Below are 16,202 nucleotides of genomic sequence, written 5' to 3'. Positions count from 1 at the left end.
GGATTTAATTTACTCCTAGGTTGGATATTCACTACAGTTATTTGGGGTGAATAAAAATTGTGTATGTTTAAAATATATGACTGAGCGATAGTGACATGAAAGGTCTGAGCCTGCAATAGCAGGTGAATGAGTGCATGGAAGAGCAGAGGGGAGACAAAATACTGACACTTCCTACAAGTCTACTGATTCTTCTCTCTGCCAAGAAATTATTTTGCCAGAGAAGAGGAACCTGAGTTTGAAAGGATATGGAGCTGCCTCAGCCAGCTAGGTCTCGGGAATCAGAATCTTTAATCCAACAAGCCCAGCTAGTTGCAGGGACAGTGCCTTCCACCCTGGAGCCTTCCTAGAACCTGAATAGGCATGTAGGAGACCAAAATCCCAGTGGTGGCCAGAGTGAGTTTTCGTTGGGTCGAACTCAGTGAAACGCAAGAAAACAAAAGGCATAAACGGAGGGAAAATGTCAGTAAGGATCATGTCAGTAGTAAGAAGAGATAAGGATGTTAAAAGATGCTAATCTTAATCAGATTCTCTCTTTAATAGCAAGAATACAAGTGCCCTTTGAAACAAGAATACAAGAGGAACCTTCAAATCTTCCATCTCCTGTGAAGATAGGCAACCCTGCTGCAGTGGCTAAGGTTATTTTTACCCCTGACCTCTTCCTGCAGCTCTGACAACCTCATACAGCATTTCCCTTAACGTTTTCACGCAGACACGGTGCTCCCTCTTCAAGCATGTTGCCAAGTTGCTTAGAAGTAAGCCCCCACCTTTATTTCCTCTGGGTAGTGTCTGCTTTACCCTGTCAATTAATGTGTGTGTGACACCTTCATACTAAAATTGCCCATGCTCAACAGTTCCACCCAATTCTACAACCTCCATGCTGCTATAAGACCCTACGGAGACCCTCTGAGCCGTCACCATGAGTTTGCACAAATTCCCCTTCCTCACTGCATTTAGGGCAGCGTCCCTTATCAAGGACATGGTTCCATCTTTGAGCTTTACAGTCAGTGCACTTTTCTAGGCTCTTTGCCAGGATCCCCTGGATTCAGTGTTAATGAGACTCCTGACACTTAGAATCTTGTTGCCATAGTTGCATTGAGACGGGTCAGAGAGATGGCAGGCTCCTGCCCTCCTCCATCTCTCCTTGCATTTTATACAGGTTATGTGGCTGTAGGGCTGGTCTGTCTTTTTCTGTCCATAATGGCTTCTAAGGGCATGTCCATGCTCCAGCAGCATAGCTATGCAGCTGCAGCCGTGCTGCTGTAATATAGATACTTCCTATTTTGACAGAAGGGGTTTGTCCATCAATGTAGTTAATCCACATCTCACACAGGTAGCTATGTTGATGGAGGAATCCTGGGATGCCAAATTTTTCATGGCTGTAAGCAACATAGCTCACTAGATTTGGTGTAGACCAGGCCTAAATCCATGCAGTCTTGTGGACAGAGCTGGCAACACCATGACCTGGCTCAGGATCCTTCAGCCCGCAATAGGGCTGCCCTCCATCTCACAGAGCTGTGTGGGTCACCCTGGTCAGGAGGGAGCTCTGCGAAAATGTGGCTCAGCTGTACGTGGCTGAGTGCAGCCTGGTTTGGGGCAATCTTACCCAGGCCTTTGTGTACCCAGCCAAGAACACAGCAAGGAGACGGGGCATTCAGGAGAAACCCAGATCCCTTGTCTGCTTCTCATAACTGGCTTAGATTTAACATTCATGTTTCCGTTCACTGGATAGGGAGGGGAGGTGAGTGCTCTCTGAGTAACTATTCTGTTAACTCCACCTCTTTCTGAGGTAACCTGGCCTGCCCTTTTTGAGAGACCTTATGACCATCTACTTTTCTAGATTGTTGGAGGAGAGAAAGGGAAAGTCCAGGGGCTGGGGCATGTGGCTAGCACTCTGAAGAGCTGGGTTCAACTGCACATCTCTGGGCCTCAGCTCCCCAAGTCTGAAAATGGGGATAATACTTCCTGGCTTTGTCTTTTATTTTGATAGGAGGAGTACATGGTGCATATAGCACCTAGCACAAGGGGGCTCGGAGTTTGTTTGGGGCGTCTATGTGCTATTGTCATAACAATCATAGAGGTCAGATTTTGCTGCATTTCTAGAGTGGTGGAGGCTTTTTAGCTCAAATCCTTTACCTCCTCCCCAGAGAGTTTCAGAGAACTCCTGGGGGTCCCTCCGTTACTCTTTTTTCAGTTAAGCAAGGGAGGGGAAAGGGAATAATAAATATTGTGCAGCATTTACAGGATATTCAAACTACTGCATCAACTCTCCATGGGCTATTGTCCAGCATTTACTTATTTCAGTGATCCCAAAAGAACAAGCAGGTCCAGCATATTTTGGACTTGAAAGAGCTGAATCAGTACATCAGCTCCACTAGGTCTGTACACACAGAAAGCTATTCCAGCCTGGGCAGCCATCTAGCCATGTGGACCTTCCCAGTGCTGATTTATTTACGCAGGTCTCAGTTCAGCACCAGGAAACATCTCCTTGGGGACTTTTGCCCCAGTCCAGTGGAAGGCCACCGACACAGAGAGCAGGAGTGTCCACATTTGAAAGGGCTGAATTGTGTTGAATAACAGGCTCTGGCCTGGGGATAAATTCAGGATTTATCTGCACCCCTCCCAATTCACAGGGAGTGCCCACAGACATCAGGAGGTTTAGGCAGAGATCAAAGGGAGAGTACTGCCTAGATGTACTGACTAAAGGGCTGGGTATTATTTGTCCCAGTGCCTCGTTATCCTATTTACTGGTCAGTGGAAGAATCTGTTCCCCTTTAGGCCACCACTGTTCCTGCCCTTCGTTTCTCTTCTCCCATCCTCCTGTCTCTGTGAGGTCATGTGACCACATAAATACATCATAGAAGCCGGATCCAGCTAGTGGACTGTATGTTTGACGCTGCTGTTTTAAAGCAATGGCAGTAGTAGCAGCCTGTTCAAGGAAAGGAAGCATGGTGGGCATTGTGCTTTGCTTTAGGCTTGCTCCCTGCAATGAGCCGTAGAACAGATCCTGAAGCCGGACTGGCTGTAAGCAAGTGCCTAAATCCCTTGTCTCCTGCTCAGAACCCACCACCCCTCAGAATGCGGTCTGCAGCAGCTGACTGGCAGAGTCTTTCTACTGCCGGGGAGTGGAGATAGAATAACAGGATCATTGGGATCTCATGCCACAGCTAGACAGGGCCTGCATGCCATAGTAAGAGACAGAGCAATACGCACTGATACAGACTGACAGCTGAATGGTGCCAGAGAGCTGCTTGCTGGGCTGAGTTTCCTCATTTGGCATCAAGATCAGTGACTCAGGTTTGGGAGAAAAATGAGTCCAGCCTGGAAGACTACAACTGAGATTCCATCCAGGGAAGCTGAAGGGGTTGGGCTGGGAGGAATGAGAGTTTGTCTAGGCTGGGGGGCCCTAGTCTGGGAAGAAGTCTGCCCAGGGAAGCACAGAAACGTGGGGGGATTGTAATCCACCTGAGTAATGGTAGTAACAAAGAAAGAGACACTGCACTGCCACAGGGAGGTTCATCTTACTTAGGGTTGCCCACAGTCGCTTATTTTTTCATCTTTGTACAACAAGATCAGGAGTTGCTGAGTGCTGCAAAAAGCAGCAAGAAATGCCCCGGGGTGAATGTATGTGAGTACTGTTTAGTAGTAGTATTAATAATTGTGATGTTACTGTTGGGAGGAGGGTGAGGCAGGGGTGCTAAGAAAACAGTCCCTTCTTTTTTAAATACAATGTTGGCAACCCTTCCACAGCACTTCCTTACACTCCCTGGAGTCTGTGACCCAACAGTGCTGGTCCCCTTCCTGTCTTCAGGAGGGGTATATAGAGACAAAATCCCGTTATTACAAAGCAGAGATGAACTTGTTTTCTAGTGTGTTTTGCACTGGACATGCAGGGCTTGTGTGCCTTCTTTCCTGGAGAGTCAGTAGAGTGATGGCATCACACCGCCAGGAGCCTCAAAACTGAGTGAGTGAGAGAGAGGGGAAAGGATTTTTAGTCGGGCTCTTTAGCTAGTTTTGTTCACACCTGTCACTCAGATTCCTGACAGATCTGGGAGGGAAGCAGTCAGTGTGCAAGATTCCAGACTCTCAATTGCATGACTGAGAGCTAAGAAATCTCTCACTCCAGTTCTCTGGTCCTCCAAGGAGATCTCCAGCAAACCAGGAAAGACCAGACTTGATATTCCTAATATGTCCAAGGTTAAACAAGCAGCAGTAGCGAGGCCCGTTTATCCTGACCCACCCTGAGCCTTTTGTTACCCATTCATAAAGATGCAAAAAGAGGCCCCTGGACAATGTTTTCTTTTACTGGTCACCTTTAAGGCAGAATCCAGAGGATGTGAGCCCAATAAACGGAAAGAACCTGGAGTCAGAGCTGCAGACAGGAAGGCAACACCCAGCTGTCTGCCCGGCAGGAGTGTTCCACTTGGCAGGAAAATGAAGGACTCAGGCGTGGGAGAGAAACAAGACTCTACCCTAGAGGGCTGGAAGGGAGAGTCAGTCTCTCCAGAGCTAGTGAGAGGATAGGGCTAGGCTGGGAAAAAGTCTGTTTTGGGGAAGTTTGGAGGGAGAATCTGTCCGGTGGCCTGAAATACTGCTGTATCTAGGCCTTGGTTACCCTTAATCCACCCGTGATGTGGTCTAGAGGCCATGGCAGGGAATCAGAACTCCTGGACTTCATTCCACATCAGCTACTGCTATGTTTTGTGGTGTAAATTTCTCTATCTGAGTTCACCACTCTGTGAAGTGGGGGTTGGGAGACTTAATTCATTATTGTTTGTAAATGCTTTGAGATCGTCAGGTGCTTTATAAGAAGGGCCAAGTGTTGTCATCAAAAGGGTGATGGCACAGCTGAATCTACCAGGTGCAGAGAACTGAGCAAAAAATCACACAACACAAGGTCTAAGAAAAGAAATGAAGCAAAGAGGCTCAGGAAAAAGCCAGTAGCCTAATTTGTAAGAGAAAGATCCCCTCATGCATTCTCCTCTGCTTTCAACCCTCTAGTTTCCCACTGCCTAGCTTCTCAAATGGTTCCATTCTGCGTATAGCCAGGAACGGCTCTGCAGACGTCTGATGTTCCGCACTTTCAGCAGCAAGAAGCATGACGAAGAATAAATCTAGCAATATAGGTACAGAGAGTGGGATTTCAGCAGCCTGAACTAAAAACAAGTGGAGGGAAATCTTGTTTGATAGAAGCAAGAAGTGATGATAATAGGAAATGAGAAGTAGCTGTACGGGGACCAGAAGCCTGGTGAGTGTAACAGAGCTTGGAGTCTTTAGAAAGATGATGGTTGAGGTGGAATATCAAAGCTCCACATTGGAGGCAAATAAAAGGAATAAGACAATCTGCTATCATGTTGCCACCAAAGAGCCACTAGAGATTATCGGACAAATAATCAGCAATTGTGGAAGGTCCTAAATATGTATTTACTCAGCAGGCTTAGAAGCAGTTGTTGTACATTTATAAAGATAGACTATAAAAGATCTGGAGGCGCTGTCATCAACGTGCTTTGAAAAGTCTCTAAAGACATATTTACGTGAGACTTCAACAGCTTAGTTTACTAGCTGAGATCTACAAGGGGCTGTTTATGTAATTATTATATTGTATACAATTATTTAGTAGTAGTGGTGTATAGCTCTATATTATTATTTGATTAGAAGTATTTCTAGGTTCTTTAAAACTTGTGGATATTTACATAAATGTTAGAATATAAATTCCTTCCAGAAAAGGAACAAAGCTCTAATTTCTTCCCCTCAATTCTAGCTGGTATGTATGTTTCCCCAGCAGGCAGAGAGTTAACGTTAAAACACACACAATTTTTTTAGATAAAATTAACCAAATTAGTTCAATTAATATGAACGTGCACAAGCAATTTTTACACAAATCACAGTTGCAAGGAAATGCCAAGATTTTGACACTCCGCCTTTAATTCCAATAATTCAGAGGCGTGCACGTGTGTGTGTGTGTGGGGGGGGGGGAAGCAGGGCATGATACCCTCCCCTTCCCCCCCCATCTCCATGTGTTCCTGCAGCTAGGAGATGGAGGAAGCAGCAGAGCAGCTGGTGGCCAGCTGAGCTCCTCCCTGCCCCCCAACAACTGCAGCCTGCTGCTAGAGTCCCGCCCACTGGGTGCCTCTGCCTCTACCCTCTGTATTCAAATTTAAATTCCTGTGCACACCCCTTCTCTAATTTAATGGTAAGGTTTAATCGAATATGATAATAAACATGGCTACTTTGCACTTGGCTATCGCTTTCCATTTATATAGCTGGATCTACATGATTTATTATTATTTTACTTTATTTTAAGAGATAATAAACAGACAGAGAGGTCACTGGTCTAATTTCACAGCTGGTGAACACACACAACTCCCACTGAAGTTGATGGGAACTAAGGAAGTTCAGCACCTGTGTAAATCAGGCTAGAAAGCAGTTACTTACTACTAGGGTGACCAGATAGCAAGTGTGAAAAATTGGAATGGGGGTGGGGAGTAATAGGCACGATATCAGACAAAGCCCCAAATATTTGGATTGTCTCTATAAAATCAGGACGTCTGGTCACCCTATTACTTCACTAGCAGCAAGAGAGTGTGGTGAACTTTTAACTCCTTTGCTTTGGGTTTCAGTCTTTTAACATCACTTAACTGTAGTTTGTGTGTGTTCCTTATCCAAAAGCTGGAGGGATGTGGGATCCAGTCCTGGAGTATTTTCTCTGGAGAATCTCTCAGCTAATTCAGGAGGAGCTGTGCCTGAAAAGAGCTGGGCAGTAATGTTGTATATTTTCTTAAGGTGTCCAATGGCCTGGGAGGAAGGGGGTTGAGAAACACTGATAATGGACATGAAGAAAATACACAGAAGGAGAAGAAGAATCAGGTGAGGGTTCACACAGCTGATGTCTTTCAGAAAGTGAAGTAGTCTTTAGAAATTGTAACAGCTGTAAGGGGGCCTGAAGCAGCATGTACAGAGAGGAGGAGATGACCTAGTGGAAACTAGCTCCACTTATGGCCTTTCTCCCTCAATTAAAAAAATTAAGAACACAAATTTATTTTAAGTTACCCCTTCCTTCAGACTGTGAGTGAGAGAGAGAAGATCTAACTCATGTAAGATACTGGTTCTGTAGGGCATGTCCTCTTCTAGTAGCTGGCCTACATAGAGATTAAGAGCCCACTACTGCTACCAGTTCACAGAGTCATTTCAGCTCAAGTGATAGGAATGTATGAATTTGGTGCAGAAGAGTCCCAGCTTCTCTCTCTGCTGGATGTCACAGTGAGAGAGGTTTTTGCACCTAATGGGTGCTGGATGCAGAACAAGGTAAGTGTTGTCCTCTATCTGCAGAGTGTGGGCTCCAGCCATGCAAGCTAGCACACAACATGACCTGACCCTGACCTGAAGGCAGTATCTCAGGGAATTCACTCTCTGGCCTCGATGAAATTGCCAACAAGGTAGCTGATTAATGCCAGTTGGGATGATGTTTTTTTCTGTTGCAGCCAAAAATGATTGAACTGAGACCACTAACTAATTTTACATGGACCACAGACCATGAGGCAGATGGGAACAACTTTTGGTCACTTTCTACACAAGCCAACTTCAGTGGGGGCTGCCCAGAATGAAGTCAGAACAAAATATAGCCACTCGAGACAATTAAAGTGTACTTGCATTGCAAGTGCCAAAACTTAAGGGTCTGATTTTCTGTAGTCTTGCATCTTGTGTTGTCATTTACAGCTGTGCCTAGGGAGTTGCAGAGTGGGTGTAAAATCCTATTGTTCTGACAGGGTATCAATATACGCTCACTTTGTCATGGAGAATCAGGCCCTGCATTCTTGACAGCTTCCTATCAGTGGAGAAAGGAAAAAAAAAGGAAGTGCTAAAAAAAGTAGAAGGGTCTCTCTACACCTTATACTATTTTATTCTAGAGAGAGATGGTTTTAGAGGGTCTTTTCTATTTTAAAGACATTTCTTATAGGTGTATTATATATTTTAAGCTATTGATGTGAGAACCAAGCAAACCACCCAGATTCCAGTTCTCGGCACCACGTGTTGTTGTTTGCACTAATGTAGAGTGGCTGTAGAATACTACTAACTCAGAAAGGTCCCATTCTATACCGACTTTACGATAGTATAAATGACTGCAGAAGGGTCAGGGCAATGGAGAATCAGGCCCCCAAAGAGTTAGGCCAATAATTGTGTTTTACAAGCATTTGAGGGAGCAGTGTGAGGGCAATGATTTGCAAAGCAAAGTTTCAGGGAGAGTCAGGCATCAATTTGCAAAGTGTTGTCTGAGGAGGTTTAGCTTTGTGGCTCCTGTTGACTTTGATGAGAATTGCACAGCCAAGCTTTATGCGCCACTTTGAAAATATGGGGTAAAAAGCATATGCTATGCCTTTGGCTTTCAGGCCCTGTGCAAATGGAGTACAGCCGTACCCATCCATTGTATAAGCAGTAGTCCTCACTACTCTGTGGTCCACTGCCATAACTTGAGTTATGCATTTGGAATTGAAAGTGAGAGTGCAGAACATCAAGATAATTTATTTCACAGCAGAACAGGCATCAGCCATTATTATTCCTATTAGACAGTGCTCTTATGTAGTGTTTAGTGGGTAGAACAGGAGAGTGGGAGCTCAAACTTAGGTTGTATTGCCTGCTGTGTGATCTTATAAATTGTTGAACCGCTGTGACTCAGTTTCCCCATCTGTAAAATGGAATAATACCTACTTTCCTTTGTAAAGCACGAATGAAATGAAAGATCCTATAGGCCCAATTCTGCACCATCTATGGCAATGGGAGGTTGCCATTAAAAAGAAACAGAAGTGGGCCCTGTATGGATTAAAAATATTAGTAGACATGATAACAGTGTTACAGCCTTCTCAGAGTGACAGACTTAAAATGGAAATGCCATAGAATCTGAAAGTTCCAGCAGGGTGCTTAATTCCAGTTACAGAACCCACTAGACGAGCAATTGGCCAGATTCCGATTCGATACACTCACGTAAATCTGGAATAACTTTAACTGAATATGCCACTGCGCTCCTGTGGATTAATTTGAGGATAACTCTGTTGCAATCAAACTGATCCATTGTTTCAATGAGTTTCTGGGTCACAGATGGGTGTCTCTAAATGTCATTTTAAATTTTAAAACTTAAATTTCCACTCAGATTCAGAATTCTATTTTTCACTCCCATCTCTGCAAACAGAAAAGCAGTTAATTATAAACTAATTTTATTTGTATTAAAGCACTCAGTTGCTGCAGTCTATGTTAACCTTCAACCTCTGATCGGACAATTGATGGTCCGACAGAAAATGTACTTAGTATATAAAATAACTGAAAGGAACACCTAATTCACGTTCTCAGAGAATTTGCATGGAAAATTGAAAAAAAACCGCTTTAAAACTTATTGGCCGATATTTCCCACCACCCAAATTAGTGGGGAAAAATCATAATATTTATTTTTTTAAAATACAGATTATTCCTTCATCTCCCCCCCCCCAAAAAACCCTTCACAGCCACCCTAAAATCAAACCCACCTCTTTTTATCCTTTGAACCATGCCCATCAAACACTTCCTGGCCCCCAGATCCCCCCCTTTTCACCCGGGACGGGGTAAGATTTTTTTTTTCAACCCGAAAAGTTCTGCCCAAAGTTTCAGAAGTGAATTTTTAAAATTAAAAAACAAAACAAAACCCAGCGCCCTATTGTCTGCGCTTTAAAAATAACAATTCACCCTCCCCAGGAAATAAACCGCGACAGGGCTTGGGGGGGGCGGCGGGCGAATGCCTGGTCTCCCCTAAAGTTTCGGGCTCCACGTCTCCTCATGATGCCCGGGTGATCTATTGCGTGGTGGGTGTCAATAGAAGTGACGGCCATATTTGCCGGTGCTGCTCCCGCTGTAAACAACCCAAAGTGTCGGGGAGCGGCGGCGAGGCTGGGCTGAATGTCCGGAGGCTGGCGCGGCGCGGCTCTGCCATGGCTCTAGGAATGTCTTACAAGCCCAACTTGAACGCCCACCTCCCCGGGACGCCCGGCCACCAGGGTAAGGCTCAGGATGGCAAGTTCGCCCGCCCCGCCGAGGGGCCGGCGCGGCGCGGCGCCGCCGGGATACCTGGGGGGGGGGAAGCCCCAGCCTGGAGTTTTCGCCCGGTTCCACACGCAGGGTCGGATCCTCGGCGCCGATTCAGATCCGCCATTATTCCGGAGCGCGGAGCCCGGCGGCGGCGCTTCGCTTCCCCGGGCGGGCGCCAACTTCGGCTCCCCGCCGCGCCGCGCCGCGCCCCCACCCGGCCCCGGCGGCAGCCCCGGTGCCGGTCTCCGCGCCACGCCGGTCCGGCAGGAGGGGGGGGGGGTCCTCTTTTGATCCGGCCGCTCGCTTTCCTCCATGGTCGCCTCCCCCGGGCGGCTGATTGATCTGGATCAGGAATATTCCGTGCGCGGCTCAGCCACGACCGCTGCTGGCCAGAGGCGGCAAGTGCCGGGCTCGGCGCCGCCGTGTGTGGCAGGCGCAGGCAGGCGCCCCCCGCTCCGGTCTGTCCTCTTCTCCCCGGGGCCGCTGCCGAACCACCTCCCCCCCGAGTTTACAGGTCCCCCCTTCCGCCGCCAGTGCTCGGTTGTCATCCGGGCAGAGGCGCTCCGAGCGCCCGGAGACCAATCTCTGCCGGAGAAGTCTCCCTCCAGCAGGAGATGCCGTGGGGAGCTGCGGCACCCCTCCTCCTCGTGCAAGAGAATCTCTGCTGCTGCTGCTGCTTTTATTTTGGCCTGTGTTTATTTTTATTCCCCTTCTTCCCCCCCCCCCCCGCCCCGGCAAAGTGACTTTGAGAGTTTCAACTTTTTGTCTTTTCTTTCCAAAGGTAACAGTGATGTTGTGTTGGGTGTTTTTTGTCGTGTTATCATTTTAATTTCTGTTGTGAACTTTGCTGTAAAAGTGTGTGTGTGTGTGTTTGGGCGGGCGTGTGAAAGAGCGAGAGAGTGAGAGTTGTGTGTGTGTGTGTGTGTGTAAATTAAGAGAATTCGGAGCAAAGCAGCAGCAATTCAACTCACTGTGGCATGTTTTCATGAGAGCATGTAAAATGTATGCTCGCCAGCTAGCATTAAAACGAAAAATGGAGAAGCTGTCTTTAACCGTTCTGGTCTTAACAGTTCTCACCTCACCCCAGTCTACAGGTCTGACATCAAAATATCAACAGGAAGAAATGTGCCTCTTTATTTAAAAAAAAAAAAAAAAAAAAAAAAAGGTTGACAGAAAAGTTTTGTTGTTTTTAGAAGGGAATGGCAATGTGCTTCTGGGGTTTTGCAGCACTGCCTGTGACTCTGTTCCTGGGCTATTGATGAGTTAAAGGGATTAATTACATGTACCCCAAAGAAACTACAATGAGAATGGCAACTGCAGCAGATTTCATTTTGCTGTAAGGAATTGTCACCAGCTGATAGAGAAGAAAGAAATGAACAAGGATCCTGATCCTGCAAACACATGCACATGAGAATATCTTTAAGCCTGTGAGTAGCTGTCTTTAAGGGGAGTACTCAGCTGTGTATTAAGCATGTATGTAAGTATTTACAGGATCATGTATGTAAGTATTTACAGGATCATGGATCAAGTATTTACAGAGATCTGCACACCCCTTTTTGGAAAAAGCCAGGAAAAAGGCACGTTCCTGACTTCAGATACTTTGTGACATACTAAAGCAGTGTCACCAAAAAGAACCCAGCAATGAAACTATTCCTTTTTGTCTCTCACTACGGTCAGTCTCTCTTTCTCTAAAATACCTCCATAGAAGAGTAGGGACACTGAGTTTTTTGTTTTGGTTTTTGGCTTACGTCATGGAGTGAGGGGAGAACACAAGGCTAACTGCACTTTAGATGAAAGCAATGAATAATACCACGGCGAACATGTTACTGAGACGATTGGTTTAAGTAACTGGGAAAGTTCTTTCTGTGATCTTTGTTGGTGCTGTCATTGTTCTGTCTATGTGATCTCTAATGATCCCTGCCATGATTCAGCCTTTACATTCTTTCATTCAATTAGCCCTCCTGGTTTAGTAGCTTTTCAGCAATCCATTGTGATGCTTCAGCTAACCCTGTCTTAACTTGTGCTTGCTTGCTTGACTCATGTCATTCTTCACACCCACAGACTCTTTGAAATGAAAAATGTTTTAATGGGTCTCCAAAATGGGCTCTCTCTGTCTCCTGCCATTATCCCTCATTCACCAGCCCTTCCTGTAGCTAGTGCAATGCCAGCATCATGGCCGGAGGCCAAGGGCATTAGACAAAGCAGTCCTTGCAGCGCACACATTGCATTCAGAGTGATGTGACTACAAATAGCCTCCCTCCTTGCTGGACCCTAATTCTGAGTTTCAGGAGGTTCCTTCTCTATTGTGTTTACATTAAATGCCACCCCCTCTGCTAGAGGTGGAAATCCTGGGTTTGCCTCCAAACCTGAGGCTAGAGCATCCCTTTTGTATCCTGCGGAGGGGCTGAAAGCAAGACATCTGTCCCTTTGGCCTGAAATTAGCTCGGCAGAAGCTGCTCTGCGTGAACTCAGAGTGATTGGGGCTCAGATGTTCGAGGGGAGGTGACCAGCTGGGGGTTCCTAGGTAAGATAATGCCGATGCTGTGCGCTGCAGCACTTTTGGGGCAAGTGAGACTAGAGAGGCTGTGGCGGCGTGTTTCCAAAGTCTATGTCTTCACTGCAGCATAAACGCCTATTATCTATGCTCTGGTTAATTCCTCTCCAGTTAGCTGAGTTCGAGTGAGAGTGGCCACGCTGCAAAATAACACTTGCGCTGCCCAGAGTGGTGTATTAACAGCTGAAGAGTTGTCCTAAGTTGAGCTGCAGCTGATGCCACCAGGCAGGCCAGCCAACTCCAGTTAAAAGCTCCACCACGCTCGAGACACGGGATTTGTGCGGGGATGGGACTCAAATTAGGGGCAATGCTCAGGTGATACACCAAGTTACCTGTGCAGCGAAGGCAAGCCCTGAGAGAGGAGAGCTGCCATAGGGGCAGGAGGGGGTTACAGAGGGTCTGTGCCATGTGGTTAATGGAAGATCTGTGGGGATTCCCTGCAGATCTTAGGGTTGTGATGTAAGGAAAGCCTGTCTACTCCACAGGTTGCTAAGCCCTCTTCCCAGATAAGGATAGCCTGGACTCTCCAGGGGCCCGATTCTCCACTACCTTGCAGCTTTGTCAGTTACACTAGTTCAAATTTGCTACCAAAGTGGAATTTTACACGGGCTCTGAACTCACTTTGCACAGATGTGAGTGATGATGCAAAGCTCAGAGCAGTTGTGGTTTAGGCCCTATGTGATTAAACTTGCAGTGTTTTTCCAGGTATTTGTAGCCTTCCCTTGGGACTTTCCACTCTGGAGCCTGGCCTGTTGTGGTATAACATTTAGTGCAGCTCTTGTGTTTCTGAATCAGCCACTTGCAGACATGTTGTTAATCTCAAGCACAAGGCCCTCTATTTTTGTAAAGCCCTCTTTATTTTTATTGCCTCACCCACTTTGTTTGTTTGTTTTATTTAAACAGGATTAGAGCCATTATGGCTCTATTTCGTTTGTATACCAGGATCTTTAATAATTTCATCTGGAATCTGCACAGCTCTGGGACTGGTATTTGCAAGGTGCATACTGTATCAGAGTCATTTTTTTTCTTCTGACCCCATAGCAATGACAGCTTAAAAAGCTTCCAGCAAAATGCTAAGATTAGAGTGAAGCTTTAAAACTTCCATGTATAGAATCCAGTTCCAGCAGATTGAACAGTATGAAGGTAGTCGGCTGAATCCTGGATCCACGTTGTTTGACAGCAACCCTTTAAACACAAAAACTATTGTAACCCAGGACTTCTATAGTTCTTACTTTGCCTGCAGTGTCACCACTCAAAACTTTATAGTGATTGAGATTCTCCTGCTCCAAAAACACAAGAACCTCCTGCCATTTGAGCCAAAAGAGAATCTCCATTAGTTGATGACCGTATAGGAGCTACAACACAGCTGAGAGTTCTGATTCCACCCAGTAGAGGGCAGTGGAACTTTTGTACGCTAACTAGTCCCTTACAATATCTCCAATGATATGTCACATTAATAACATTAAGGTTCTGACTCAGAGCTCCATGAACAAACTGCTTCCTTAATGTTCTTTATGTAATTATATTAGACCTGATCCAGCTGTCCTTATTCAGGTTTTATGAAGTAGGGAGTCCATTGTGCCACGGCAGTGCAGAAAACGAAGTACTCTGTTAAGATACCAGTTTGTGGAAACTCTTCTATACTAAACTATGCTAGACATAAGGGGTAATTTGTAGGCATTATAAGAACTTTAACACTGGTTTTCCAGATATTTTTTTTTAATCTCTCTTTTGTCATAGATTCACTCTACAAAGACTTGTAGTAGCATTGTTTTTATGACTATAATTTAGTTTGCTAACATTTAATACAGTGCTTGCTTGCTATTCACTGGAAGTCCAAGTCATGTTAAAAATTATCTGAAAAGAAATGAAGTAAACTTGCTGAGTAGTTTACTTTTTTCAAATATAATTCACCTTGTTCTTTATCAAATGAGTGTTTTTTCCCCCCAAAATAGAAACGGATAATGATAGGGGGACGCTGACAGGTATTTTTCGCTTTTTGAACAAAAAAGGAGGGTGGAATTTACAAAACCTAATATGAATGACTTTTGTCTATGTATAAAATGTTAATACTTACAAGAGCTAAAACTTTAAAAAGGGTCTTTGACTATTACAGAAGAATATGCTCACATTTTTTGTTTTTCTTTGTTTTTAAGGAAATAGTTGTCGTGATTCTCATTTGCCTTACATTTACACTAAGGCCCCCTTCCAGTGCTCTGGCAAAGTAAAGTAGATTTAAAGTGGGTGTAAATATAATTTATGTCACATTTACACTGCTAGCGCACGGTAAAGGGGACTTTGTAAATGGGAATCAGTCCCCATATTTTCTACTAAAATGGCTTTTTTATTGTGTATTTAAATATTCAGTGGGACCAGAGTGTTTAGGGAATTGGTAATGGGACACAGAGTGTTTCACTTCTAGGTTGGCGGTGCCTGTCCAGTGCATTGCTCTGATGCTGCAATAGGATCTGCCTGCACAGACATATGCCCATGTGGCATCCCATTGATGATACCCAGAGAATAATGGAAATGTAGGGCTAGAAGGGACCTTGAACTATCTAGTCCAACCCCCTGCACTGAGGCAGGACCAAGTAAACCTAGATGATCCCTGACAGGTGTTTGTCCAACCTGTTCTTAGAAACTTCCAACGATGGGGATTCCACAGCCTCCCTTGGAAGCCTATTTCAGAGATTAATTAATTACCCTTACAGTTAAAAAGTTTTTCCTAAATATCTAACTTAAAGCTCCATTGCTGCTGATTAGATCCATTACTTTTGTCCTACCTTCAGTGGACATGGAGAATGAAAGATCACCATCCTCTTTTTATAATGCCCTTACCATATTTGAAGACTATTAACTGATCCCTCTTGGTCTTCTTTTCTTAAGACCAAACATGGCTTTTTAATTTTTTTAACCTTTCCTCACAGGTCAGGTTTTTTAAACCTTTTGTCATTTTTGTTGCTCTCCTCTGGACTCTCTTCAGTTTGTCCACATCTTTCCCGAAATGCGGTGCCCAGAACTGGACAACTGAGGCCTCACCATTGCCAAGTAAAGCAGGACAATTACCTCCCATGTCTTTACATACGACACTCCTGTTAATACACCCAAGAATGGTATTAGCCTTTTTTGCAACTGCATCACAGTATTAACTTGTAATGAATTTGTGATCCACTATAACCCGCAGATACTTTTCAGCAATACTACCCCATTTTGTAGTTGTACGTTTGATTTTTTTTCCTTCCTAAGTATAATGATTTGCACTTGTCTTTATTAAAACTAATCTTCTTGATTTCAGACCAATTCTCCACTTTCTCCAGGTTGTTTTGAGATCTAATCCTCTCTTCCACTGTGCTAGCAACACCTCCCAGCTTGGTAAAAACAACGAGAGTCCTGTAGCACCTTAAAGATTAACACATTTCTGCGGGCATAAGCTTTTGTGGGCTGAAACCCACTTTGTCAGACTTCATGCATCTGACGAAGTGGGTTGCAGCCCATGAAAGCTTGTCTGCAGAAATATGTTAGTCTTTAAGGTGCTACAGAACTCTCGTTGTTTTTGCTGTATACAGACTAACACAGCTACCCCTCTGGAACTTTTCTCCCA

At 45.1% G+C, this 16,202-nt stretch overlaps 1 protein-coding gene and 1 long non-coding RNA gene across 6 annotated transcripts in view; one reads left to right on the top strand and one right to left on the bottom strand.

The window, feature by feature from the left end:
• LOC137147503 (uncharacterized) overlaps positions 1–10,504 on the bottom strand; it is a 24,513-nt gene extending 14,009 nt beyond the window's left edge. The window contains exon 1 of the long non-coding RNA XR_010918229.1: positions 10,087–10,504. This is a non-coding gene — a long non-coding RNA (uncharacterized lncRNA). The remainder of the gene's footprint in view (positions 1–10,086) is intronic.
• CDK2AP1 (cyclin dependent kinase 2 associated protein 1) overlaps positions 4,951–16,202 on the top strand; it is a 24,081-nt gene continuing 12,829 nt past the window's right edge. Inside the window, exons 1-2 of one of the 5 annotated variants that reach the window (XM_067539660.1) lie at positions 4,951–5,245; positions 6,781–6,864. Coding sequence is in view for 1 of the 5 variants with exons in the window: in XM_067539659.1 (XP_067395760.1) it covers positions 9,951–10,017 (67 nt within the window). In the remaining 4 variants the exon portion in view is untranslated. Of the gene's footprint in view, positions 5,246–6,780; positions 6,865–7,035; positions 7,303–9,881; positions 10,018–10,371; positions 10,829–12,484; positions 12,572–16,202 lie in introns of those variants that run through there. The other 4 variants (XM_067539661.1, XM_067539659.1, XM_067539658.1 and 1 more) reach the window with 4 other exon arrangements.

The sequence above is a fragment of the Emydura macquarii genome, unplaced genomic scaffold, assembly GCF_026122565.2.
Source record: "Emydura macquarii macquarii isolate MOO-44397 ecotype Brisbane River unplaced genomic scaffold, CSIRO-AGI_Emac_v2 contig_554, whole genome shotgun sequence".
NCBI lineage: Eukaryota > Metazoa > Chordata > Testudines > Chelidae > Emydura > Emydura macquarii.
The sequence above is the reverse complement of the archived record's forward strand: the minus strand, read 5'-3'. Positions and strand labels throughout refer to the sequence as shown.